The 12,587-nt window shown below is 38.0% G+C and overlaps 1 protein-coding gene across 21 annotated transcripts in view; it reads right to left on the bottom strand.

Annotated features, from left to right (window-relative positions):
• The window catches only part of arvcfb (ARVCF delta catenin family member b), a 183,376-nt gene that overhangs the window by 82,764 nt on the left and 88,025 nt on the right, over nt 1-12,587 (bottom strand). For 16 of the 21 annotated variants that reach the window (XM_052555784.1, XM_052555783.1, XM_052555789.1 and 13 more), the window contains exon 4: nt 12,220-12,453. The exons of 1 other annotated variant lie outside the window; for it this stretch is intronic. In XM_052555784.1, the coding sequence (XP_052411744.1) occupies nt 12,220-12,432 (213 nt within the window). In that variant the 5' untranslated portion in view covers nt 12,433-12,453. Of the gene's footprint in view, nt 1-4,097; nt 4,752-12,219; nt 12,454-12,587 lie in introns of those variants that run through there. 4 more of the 21 variants (XM_052555802.1, XM_052555801.1, XM_052555799.1 and 1 more) reach the window with 3 other exon arrangements.

Raw genomic sequence — 12,587 nt, 5'->3', positions numbered from 1 at the left:
TTTACTATGTTGATCTGATTTGGTGGTTAATAGTACAGATTACTAAATAAAAGCCAGCCAGTCAGACTTTTTACCAGATAGCTTACTAAAGAATAATTATGTTAAATGTAGCATTGCAATATAGACATTTTATGCCAAAAAAGTTAAAGAAACATAGAAAGAAATAGTAGTATAGAAAAATATTAAAGAAATAGTATATAAATCAATAATACATACTGTAGGTTTCTGCTAACTTTTTTTAAAATAAATATAATATAAACATAATTTTAAGTAATATTAGAAATACTTATTATGTCTTAAGAGTCATTCTTTTTCAAAATTTTTATACATTATAAGATTTATACATTATTTAAAAAGGGGAATAAATAAGCTTTCCATTGATGTATTGTTTATTAGGATCGGACAATATTTGGCTGAGATACAACTATTTGAAAATCTTAAAAATGATTAATCAAAAATAAAAATTTGGTCACATTTACGGTAGGAAAATTACAAAACATTTTCATGGAAAATGATCTTTACGTAATGGACAGATGGATAGACGGACAGATAGATAATTAAGTTTTCACAACGTTTTCAGCCAAAAACTTTTTAAGCGTTTTGCCTGTTTGTTTACACTACAATTGTGTTTTGGGTCTGAAAACGGGTTTCAAAATGCACATTTTTGAAAATGCCACCATTATCGTTTACATGTAAACACCCAATAAGGCAATCTATGAAAATAGTGATGTCATGTTCGTGCGTAGTACATGTTAGGTATGTAGACATGTGCAGTACGTGTCGATTTTAAAGGCAAGCGCGGACAAACATACACAACAACGGCGGAGTACATGGTACTGATGTTGCTGCTAACGCTTCTTCAGCAAAGTGTGGATTTACTTCACCAATATTACAACCAACAGCGGCGACGCATCATATACTGTACAACATATATAAGTCACTTCCCTACAGGTACTGTTTACTAACAAGGTGACAGTGCCAACTACTGGCCTGTTATACATAACACAGTGTTTTTGGCGATTTTCGCAGATATGTGTAAAGGCACATTGTTTTGAAAACGTTTTTGTGTATGTGTGAAAAACGCATGGGAAAAACTTCCCCAAAAAGTTTTTCACTACATTGTTGTCACTTAAACCAAGCCTCAATTTGCATTAAACAATTTGTCAAAAACTATGTTGTTCTTAGGCCTAACAATAAATACGTGATTCTACTCGGCTTAATGAAAGATAAATGAATTAATTTATAATTATATTATAGGCCCGTCGAGGGGCATAAAGGCTAAATGCTTCATGCTAACAAATATTCAGCTCATTAAAACTTATTAGCACTTTTGATTAGCACTTTTGGGAACAGCTTACTGAGTGTGAGAACAGACATCCATCTTAAAGGGTGTCTGACTGAATGAGACTGAGTGAGCAGCCAAGAAGCAGAGGCAGTTTGACGGGTGTTATGGAAGGGTCAGCTGGTGCTGCTCTGCATTGCATGAGAAAACGCAGGCAAGTAAGGAAGGTCTATATCTGGCACGTACTCAGCATGCCAACTGGGTTACTGGACAGCACAATTTGATGGACGTCCTGATAGCATGCCAAGCTTTCACGGCGCGTCCAGTGTAACATAGGTACCCATGAGCCAGCACAAGTGTGGTTTGGGCTGCTAATACAAAATCAGCTGCAACTTGGCATCTAAAGGGTATCAGATACTTAGAGGAGATGAGTGGTTAGGAGGCCCAGCTATTATCTTAAAGCCATCACCTCATCCAAAACTCTGGCACCTACTCGAGAGGTGGAGTAGATCTCTGTTCTGTCATGCCAGCGATTCTGAAATGCCCTGATTTGGACGGCACAGCTCCAGTGGAGTCAATGCAGCCTGGAGCCTTTTCGCCATGCCCTCCTACTCCACCCCTGCCCAACAAACCTGATAGCCTGGATGAGCACCAGCACAATTACTCTGAGATCTTTTGGGTCATTGACATTTACAGCACCATTCACAGTCACAATCAGCCTCTTCTGCTCCATATGTCTTCAAATACTGATCCATGCTCTGGTACAGTGAATGACCAAGGCTTTATAAAAGAAAGGCCTGACAGGAAGGTGAATGAAGAGGAATAGAAAGAACCACAGAACTAATGGAGGTTAAAACAGTTCAGTTCCCCCATAAAATAGGCAAATAACTTCTGGAAATGCCAGCAAAACTTAAAATAAGCACTCTGGGGATAAGCAAATACTGTACAATTGCTGTGGAAGTCAATAGCCTCAGTCTAAATGAAATGTAAATGGTTTTTTGAAATATAATTTTTTTTCTGTCTAGAGATGGTAGGTTCAGTTTTGATGAGAAAATCTCTTTTGAAGTAATGGCACTGCCTCCCTCCGTTAAAGTATCAGACATTTATATTTAACTCAGACTCAGGGCAGGCTGATTCACCCCACGGTAATTGAGGGCTGAGGATGGTAAACTCTGGATTGGGAGTCACTGTAACCCGCCCGCAGTGCATGTCGGTTAGAGCAAGACATTGCAGGCATTTACTTTTGGTCTCATGCGTGTAACACGTGTGAACATGAATGCGTTTCATTTATAGAGATGTCTAACTTCACACTCAAGATGCATTGCAGAGTACCAAAGAAGAAGCGCATCCAGAAGCGAACAGTTGTAAAGCAGTCAGTATATAATACATAAAAAAAACACTGGCCACAAATAAAAAAAGTCCCTGGGGTCCAAAACACCACAGAAACTGACTTTCATTGTATGCAATAAAATAAAACAAAAATCTTTTGCATTCCATAGTAGAAAAAAAGTAATATTTTGCAATTACACAAAGGCAAATAAAAGTGTGACAGAACTGCTATTTTTTTTAGAAACATTTTGAAAAAAAGAATTTGCTTTAAAGGGAAAAAAAGTATCACCTACGGTGAAGAAAAAGCACTTAGGTTTGAGACCTTTTTGAGATGCTTTGAGACAGTAAACATGTTCTTTAAGCATCACAACAGACTGGATGTCACACTCTAAAGCTTCTAATAAAAAAAGTGGTGCAACTGTTTAGTGAGCTTGTGTCTTCACACTCAGTGGGTTAATCTAACAACCAAGATGACAGACAACAACATCAACTGTTTCAGACGCTCCAGCCGAAAGCAGAGCCTCTTGATCTCCATGAAGTTAGCAGAGGTTAGTGAACCCCAAAGAATGACAGGAATGTCTGTCCTGTGGAGGTAAGGGTTCAAGGACGGAGATGCTACAAATTCATTGACTTCAGACTTTGTTATGTGTAGCATACCGAAAAAAACAACTGCTTCTCCTGTGCCAGTTATGTAGCAGCAATCATCCGTAAGACAGCCGTTAACAAATTAACGCAGTCAAACGGATGGTTATAAGAATGTCTTTCACAAAATTCATTAGCTCAGAACCCATTTGAGCACAAAAACTGCTTGTTTCTTTCAAAGCATGTCCCTCTTTGTTATTCACATGTCCTAACTATCCGACCTGGCACATTTTTTACGGTATGGAATGACACAGCACTCTTTCGGGAATGAGTCTTTAGAAAATCCCTGTGTGCCGATTAAAAAGAACATTCCTTTGACCTCCTCACAGCTTTGCATGGCAATGTGGTAGCTCCAAAACAAAGAAAACAAATAGTTGACCACTGATGTGTCCAGTGCTGGGGAGGAAGGAAGGGAGAAGAGGAAGCAAAGCAGTAAATCTTTAATCCCGGCTTCTTTTGATCAACTTTACTGACTATTTTTTCTCTTATAAATCATTCAGGATTCCTCATGTTTACCTGAGCTGGATCGTTAGATCTTTTTGCATGCTGCTTTACATTATGGGAATGTTATTGACAGCTGAGCACAACTGAATCTGAATCACGTCTGGATAGATGCATACTGAATGTTGACAGTACGCAGCATGTGACCACAACCGAACGTGTCGATATTCTACATTAAAATGCAAGATTAGTAAAAGAGAATGAAAGGAGGGAATTTTGAGGGGCAACTTAACATCCAACACAACCCAAACCCAACCAGTGAAGAGATCATTTAAAAACAAATACACTCAAGCAATAAACAGAAGAGAAAGGAGGATGAGAGCAAGTGAATACCCAAACTGACCTGCTTCACTTCAGCCGGCATCACGGAAATCCTGTTTGGTTAAGCCTCTGGGACAAACGCGAGAAGAACGATATTCTCTTGTGAGTGGAGTTTGTCTGTCTGTCAGCCAGTCAGCCTTTCGTTCTTTATTATGTGAGTACGTCCTGTGAGAGCCGAGGCAGCTCAGAGCCACAGAGCCATCCTTTCCTGACGGTCACATGCACGAATGATCTCCGTCTCTCTCGTCTTCTTACGTCTTCTTTCTCTCTCTCTCTCTCTCTCTCTCTCCTTCTCACACACACGCTCTTTCTAACACATGCTCGTAATCCTCTCAGGGACAGAAGAAACCCGCCTCCACCATTGACGAGCGAGGATGCTGCAAACGTTGGGGTGAATAATGATTTCAAAATGAGGAGAGATGCTCTAGACAGTCCAATGAATCCTTCAGTAATTTCAGGAATCCAGCTGAAGAGAACCAAAACAAAACAGCTCACACACGGAGAAGTGGAGGGGAAAAAAAAGTTGCCCGGTGCTGGAACAAAACCCTCTGAGACTGAGTGAGAGGGGGGCGGACGGGCGTAGAGGACGGGGAGAGGGGGGTCTGTGTGTGTGTGTTTAGAGAATAGAATCTTCCCAGAAGGCAGTTGCCCTGTTCACAGCATAGAGTTTTGTACTCTCGTTCTCTCGCTCTCCTCACCGAGCATCTATGCAGACAAGGGTCAGACGGATTGGAGGGGGAGGGGGCTGACAGACAGACGCAGCTGGAGTGGAAAGAGAGAGAGGCTCCACCCAGCCAACATGCCAAAAGAGCATGAGCCCTGAGAGGGGGGCAACTCTCCACAAAACTTTGTTATTTTCCTTTTTTTTAACCCATACACTCTCTCTCAGCCCATTCTTTTCTCTCTCAGCTTTTGTCCCTTTGTCCTTTCAGCCTGCTAAATATGAGAAGGGAAAGGAAAGAGGTTGCAGAATGATTTCAGACAGCATTCAGTGACTGAGAATGTGAAAGAATTTTAATCCAAATCTATGAATGGCTTTAACACAAAGCCGGACGTGGGGAGAGTTCAAGGATGGGCACATTACACCCTAGGTGTCAAACTCATTCTAGGTTGTGGGCCGGATATTGGTGTGCTCTTGGAGACAATAAAGTTTAGAAGAATCAACTGCCTGCTTCGTGCATCATCCTATAGTTTATTGAGGTAAAAGTTGTAGTAAATGGTTTGTTAATAGCGAGAATTGGACCTAAAAAATCAAGTGCGACTGTAAAAATAAATTAATAACCCACAAAATCAATCAGTTAATTGTAACAATTTTTGTGTTCAAATTCAAGCAAACGTTTAAAATAATTGACAGCTCGTTTGACAGAACAATATGCCAGTCTCACACTGAACACCTACACTAACACAAAGTTACGTTTCAAAAAATAAACCAAATGCTTACAACTAATTTGTAATTACAAGCCTGTGTCTCAGTCAGAAGTAACTTTATGAACTTATTTGACCAAGAAACTCCTGATTCAAGTGCAAACTCTGAGTAGAAATGCTTCAAAAAAAAACTGTCAAAGCTGAAAATATTCCACCTCGGAGCTTGCACGCTCTTTTACTTAAAAACCAAATCCTTCTCAAACTCTGAACAACAGTCAGCGCAAACACACCCCCATACTGAAGAGCATCATGTCTTATCTAGCAGTAACAGCCTGAATCTGTTTGCAGTCGGCCTGAATGAATTTGCTTCTTTTTCTACTACAGAGTCTGACACCAAACAGACTGCAGAACGCCCTGTGGTCGCTTAACAGTATAAACACATCAACAGAAAAAGTGTTGATAAATAAATAAACTGAAAGTAATCAGAAGGTTTCAGTGGACTCATGCCCAAGGAGTTACTGCAATGGAAAAGACGCTGGGAAAGGTTAACGTGGACTACTGCAGAAAGAAAGACAAAAAGAGAAAACGGATAATGAAACGAACAAGAAAGGATAAGAAAGATACGCAATGTGCATGCGACTGTTTTAGTCTCATAAATATATTCATGAGAACTGAATATTTGAGAAGGCTTGTGCTCAAGAAGATGTGTGATGTTTGCTTAGGGTTGCAGCACTCCCAGATTTGGAATGTAATGAATCTCGTCATTAGAAGACGTTTTCAAAGATGGCGACTCAGCAAAGATCACATTTTAAATGCATCACCTCGGTAAACGAACACTTATTATATTTAATACAAAGACATTTTGGAAATAAACATACCACATTGTTTCTCTTAATATGCATCATCAAACACAAAAATGTCAGTCTTGGTTCTTGACAGCAACACAGATCTGGTAAATGAGATCCTGAGAGAGAATATGAAGAATCAAAACTAAAAAAAGGAAAATGCAGGGCATACAATTTTGCACTAAAATGAATAATTTCAACAAAAATATAAATTCAATCAATATGTACCTTACTTGTTCCAACCTAAATGAATTTCTGAAGAATATCATGGCCATTATTTTCATTATAATGAAAGTGAATGAAGATAGTTCAGTTGCTAAGCTCTGAAATTATGCAACAGTCACCATAAAAATAACATACAACTAGTCCACATGACTCAAGTTTTCTAAAGCCAACCCAAAATACTCAATGAAAATTTAATTTGCTCTCCATGGTGTGTTCATATTATAATCAACAATGCCAGATCCATGAGGAATCACTCTATTGCGTTGGATCTTTTCGATTAATCCATTGATCCAGTTCACAAAATAGGTATGAATGATTTGTTCGTGAATTAGACTAATTCAGTTCTTGAGTTCAACCCACACTGTTTCAATAATTCAGCTTCAACCCACTGGAGGGGAAGATTATCAGGGAATAACCATGTAAATTTGGTTTGTTCCTCACACAAAGAGTTGAGAATACTTCACAACTCAGGCCACCTTTGATAGTTTTTTGTCATTTTGGAACTTGAGAATGCTATATAGGTAAAGGTAAGTAAATACTGACAAAATGTCAACTGTCAAATCAAATCTTCCCACACAGTGACGTAGACACGTAGGGGCGTTAAACGAGGGGCGTAGACTAGTCTTAACTTTTATTTAGAATATCACTTTGGGTTTGAGACTTTAGTCTTTGCAACTTTAGGGATCTTAGCTATTCATGAACAGCTTGTTACACTCCAAAGAGAAAAGAAAACTTGAAATCGCATAATATGACCCCTATAAATATCATGTCCACACCACTGCTTTCAGTCTGAGCTGTCCTACTGTGTCATACTGACATTCTCACACAGTAGCTGCTCTCCAAATGCTGACTTACTCAAAGCTCATTATCCAGTCCTCTGCTCAAATCAAGTCTTGTTATGACATAACGTGTAAATAGACCAGGGCCCTGTAATAAGGTAAGCGACTGGCAATCTGGACATGCATACCAATCTCTGGATAAATATAAAGAGCTGAAATGAGTCTTTCCATGCACACACAAAGTCAATAAAGCCACCAGAGACCAGACAGAAATATTACACAATTCATATCAATTGGAAAACAACAGGAGACTAAAACAAAGTAATTTGGCTTATCCTATATTCTCTACCTGCCACACAGAGTGATGACTATCTCTAAATCCTTTAGGAGAAAGTCAAATAAAAAATATCAATACTCTGCTTTTCTTGTTTAAATGTCATTTTAAACAACATTTCTAACTCTATATATTGGAATAAGTTGTTAAATCAACCTATTTCTGTAGAAACGTACAGGTAATCATCAGCCATATCTTCGATTGTTGATGGTTACCCATCAACATCTGTGATGTTAAACCACTATAAGACAACCACTATATTAAAAGTCAGTGTTAAAGCATCCGAACAACTCTTTCAAGTAACAGTGGATTTTACACACTTCAAGTGGTTTCAATTTAGACTTCCAATAAGAGAGTCAAGCACACATACTTGTTTGGTTATATATGAACATGCCGAGTAAAGGGGTCACATTCCTGGAGTGACTCAGGGGTCTCATAAAGCAAGAGATTCTTATTTTAAACACATGAGTTCAGGATCCACCGAGTGAACAGCAGTTGGTCTTTTAAGTAGTTTCAAAGTCACTCCTGCTGATATGGTTAAGAATATGGCATAATCAGGAGACCCTCAACTTCATTCAGCAGCTGACGAGTTAGTTTTAGTCCAATATTATAGACAGCTAGACTACTAAGTTTATATACTGAACATTTACAATATAATGTATATACACAATTATTTTGCCAATACAACATTGTGAATATCACTGTTTGCCAATGGCTGTTTGATGATTATTCAATATGAATATATTAAAATACAATTATGCGGCTTAATATTTGTTGACACCATGACACATTCTTTTTTTTTTTGAGGATTCTTTATTGATTCTTTAGATCAATTTAAAATCAATTTGCATATAGTTACTCTTCATTGAAAATAATGCATTATCTTACTTTTGCGTTACTTTTTGGGCCAGGCTTGCTCTTTAGTTTTTTATTATTTTTATTATTATTATAATATCACAAAAATACTTTTTAGCCATTAGATAAACTGGTTGCACTTTAAAATAATTTTTCAGTTTTTAACATTAGATAACTAAATTATTCAAAATACTAAAGCACTCCAACATAGTTATATCAACATAGTTACTAACTAAAATCATTAGTTGCTTTTGTTAATATTATTTAATAAATACTGCAATAAAAGTATTGCTAATTGTTATTCAATATTACTTAATGTATTAACTAATGTTAACTGATGGGACTTGATTGTAAAGGGTTACCAATAAAACTATTAAGACAGACATTAAACATATCACCAAGCGCTCAGAGAACACAGGAAATGCTGGACACGACCTTATTTATACTCTGAGAGTGAGAAAAAAAAAGATCAAGCAACATTGTGAAAAGAAAAAAAAAAGCAAGAAAACACTGTTCTTCATGTATTTGAGGGCTTTTAGAGGATTAATCATTTGATGGATTGTGGAATGGGGATGAGAGCAGTCCGAGCAGCTCTCTGTAGAATATGAATAGCTGTGGGCACCTGCAGCTGCTCTGAATACAAAGAATGCAGCTATTCCCACTCCTCAATGAGAACGCCTGTCCTTCAGTGTGCCAGCATTATGAAACACGCGAGCAGATTCACCTTTGTAACACCTGCAGACATATCAAAAATAGGGATTACTCATAGGATTAATGTATTATGAAAGAAATATAGCCATATCGCTGGAAGTGGATCCTGATATATGACATCCAGTATGGGCTTTACAGACAACTACCTGAAGTTTCACGCTCCACTTCTCATCGCTCATCCACAGCAATTTTACTCTATATTCTTTTTTGCACTTCTTATTGAAAATAAAGTATGACCTGTTAGTTTCTTCCAATCAGCTCTGTGAGGCACATTTAAGCACATTATTGATGATCACATGCCCATGTGACTCCTTCACATGATAAAACATCACCATTCATGTAGCTTTCGTATCACTGCAATGACCACAACTGAAAAATACCTGATAAATGCAAACTTCAACTTTATTTTCACTAAGATATGCCATTTTCCTCATGACATTATTTTGTTGGCATAAAAAGATATTTAGGCAAAAAAAAATCTCATTAATAATAATATTTGCTGATTTTTTTCGTTTTTGTTTTGTTATGCACATACACAAATGTTCCACATTCCCTGATTGTCCAATATTTTTAGTCACATCTGTAATTTTCAAAGGAAAACTTCTGGAATCTAAAAGGAGGGGAAAAAAATGAGTAGAAAAAACTTAGCACTATGTATGTGTGAGAGCAGAAAAAAGCAAAACGAGAGGTGCGAAAAAGAAAATAAGCAATGCAGGCAGTTTCACTGCTGCTTTAATTATAGTTTTACAAGAGGTTTGACTTTTCCTAATGGCACTGGAAGCGAGGTGGCATGGGAGATTGTGTATGTGTGTGGGAGGAGGGTGAGAAAGTCATTGTTAAGCAGGTGATTTACAAGACTCTGGGCCTCCCAGGCTTTTCCCCGCAGTGAACTTCCTTGTGCTTTCCGACTAACCCAACGTGTCCACAGGCATGGAAGAAATACACCCAAAAAGAAAGGAAAAGCTTTATAGGGTACGTCTGAAAAATGTACTTCCAGAATGTATAGTCTATGACTGCTTTCAGTGCACAATTAAAAAAGTCATCACTTACATTTACAGTACATATATAATGAATAACAGAAATTCTGAAATATATATTTTTTTTTTCAATAAGGATAATCTAACATAAGTAAAACATATTTTATTAAAATGGAGCCTGGAATTTTTCACTTCTCTGAAGTTTACAGAAGAAAGTGAAAATGTCAGCTGTGCTCCTCACATCTGTGGACCTGTACAGTAAAACTGAGGAACCTGAGCAGAGGTGTATCATATCATCTCTTTGTGTCTTATCACAGACAGCACTGATCAAAGCAGGGGCTTTTTTCCCCAAAGCGGTCCACAGGCTTTTCAGGCCCAAAACATTTAGACAGATCTGGCCACAGGAACCTAGCTTCAGTCCTCCAGGCACGCTTCCTGAATTTTAAAAAGTGTTTCTAGATTCCAGGAAGAAGTAGCTGTGATGTTCCTCGTACTGCCTCAGGTCATGACCTCTGAACATTACTTACACGTGAGACAGTTAAGGTTACTTTAAAGAAAAGCTGTCTATGGTGTCATTGATGGAGGCCTATTGTGTGCCTCTGTCACTCTGTGACCTTTTAGGCCTTGTGAAGAATAATAAAGGCTTAAAAACTAAATAAATCAATGTCTCCACTCAGTAAACAGACCGAAGATAAAACCGTGAATGAGGTGAGACCTTTTATTCTTTGGGAATCAAATCTATTAACACCTGATACACCTCCCAATGCAGTATTAATGAGTACAAGACACAAGATAAATGAGGCGCACCTGCAGAACCACAACAACTGCAGCAGTGCCAATTATTCATACAACATTCCAAGAAACTGCATGCATATGGACCATTTTTCAAATGATAAAACATTATGATTTAAAAGGCAAAAAGAAAAGCCACTGATACAATGAAAACATGAGAGAACTGCTTAAAGTAAATATCTGAATATATCAACCTTAAAAAGAAAGACATATCCTTATTCATTTTAAATATCTATACATTTATATGAATTAAAACCATAACAGCTGAACTATATATATAAGATTTATTTATATTTATATATATATATATATATATATATATATATATATATATATATATATATATATATATATATATATATATATACACACACACTCCACAAGAAAACAAATACTGAATTTATAAAAATAACTCCATTCAAAAGTTTACATGCCCTTGAATCTTAATACTGTGTGTCATTTCCTGGATGATCCATGACTGTTTTTTGTTTTGTGATAGCTGTTCATGAGTCCTGCATTGATCCTCAGCAGTTCAACTGCCTGCTGTTCTTCAGAAAAATCCCCCAGCTCCTGCACAACCTTTGATTTTCCAGCATCTTCTGCATATTTGAACCTTTTCATGAGTGATTTCATGATTTTGAAATCCATCTTTTCACACTGAGGACAACTGAGGCTGACACATATGCAACTATTACAGAAGGTTCAAATGCTCATCCATGCTGCAAAAGGAAAAACCATGGAATAAGAGCAGGGGGGTCTTATCCGCTAATTTAAATTTTTGGGTGAACTAACCCTTTAATGGAAGAGACAGATAATCTGAGTCTAAGCAGTGACAAAAGATCAGTCTTTTTTCATAGAGAATTACAGTTTTCTGTAACTGTATACATTTTATTTCCTCTCATACTGACTTTAGGAAGGCATCCTTATAACATCACAGCCTCAGACACACATTTGCCTTAGCGTCACAAGGAATTGTTACAGTCTTTGAGACAATATTAAAAAGCATGTGGCGGGTAGAGATGACAAGAAAAAAATCAGTGTAAAGACAACTCATCCTAAGCACAGATGATGAGTCACTGCAGAACAACACCCAGAGCAATAGCTCAGCACAGCCAAACACAGCTCAAGCTAAATGAGATACAGACAGACTGATTTCATGAAAAAAATGGAAATGATGCAGCATCAGCATGAGGAGAGGTATGGGGCTGCTTTGTTCATTCACACAGACTGACGCATGACTGGCCAAGCTGGAATGGGTTACCTGCATGACCATCTGTTGCCAGGCCAGCGGTTGCTTGCTCCCGCCTGTGGTGCCGCCTACCAGTCGATCAGAGGGCAGACTGCCGCGTTCCAGCTGTAAGGAGACATTGCGGCGTTCCTCTTCAAGGGCCCTGGTCAGACGCTCGAAGCGCGCCTCCTGCTCTTTGACTGATGCCAGAATACTGGCGGCTGACGGCACGTCATATTCTTCCATGGCAGCACCCAAAATTATATGCTGATTACAGGGCAGGGTAAATAGGGGAGAGAGAAGGATCCAGGACAAAACAAATAGCCATTTAAAGGGACAGATCAGCCAAAAAATTTAATTCTTTTAACATTACACACTCTCTGTACTTTTTTTCTTCTGTG

The sequence above is a fragment of the Carassius gibelio genome, chromosome B5 (assembly GCF_023724105.1).
Source record: "Carassius gibelio isolate Cgi1373 ecotype wild population from Czech Republic chromosome B5, carGib1.2-hapl.c, whole genome shotgun sequence".
NCBI classification, from domain to species: Eukaryota; Metazoa; Chordata; class Actinopteri; order Cypriniformes; family Cyprinidae; genus Carassius; species Carassius gibelio.
Note: the sequence above shows the minus strand (reverse complement) of the source record. Positions and strands in the feature narration are given on the sequence as shown.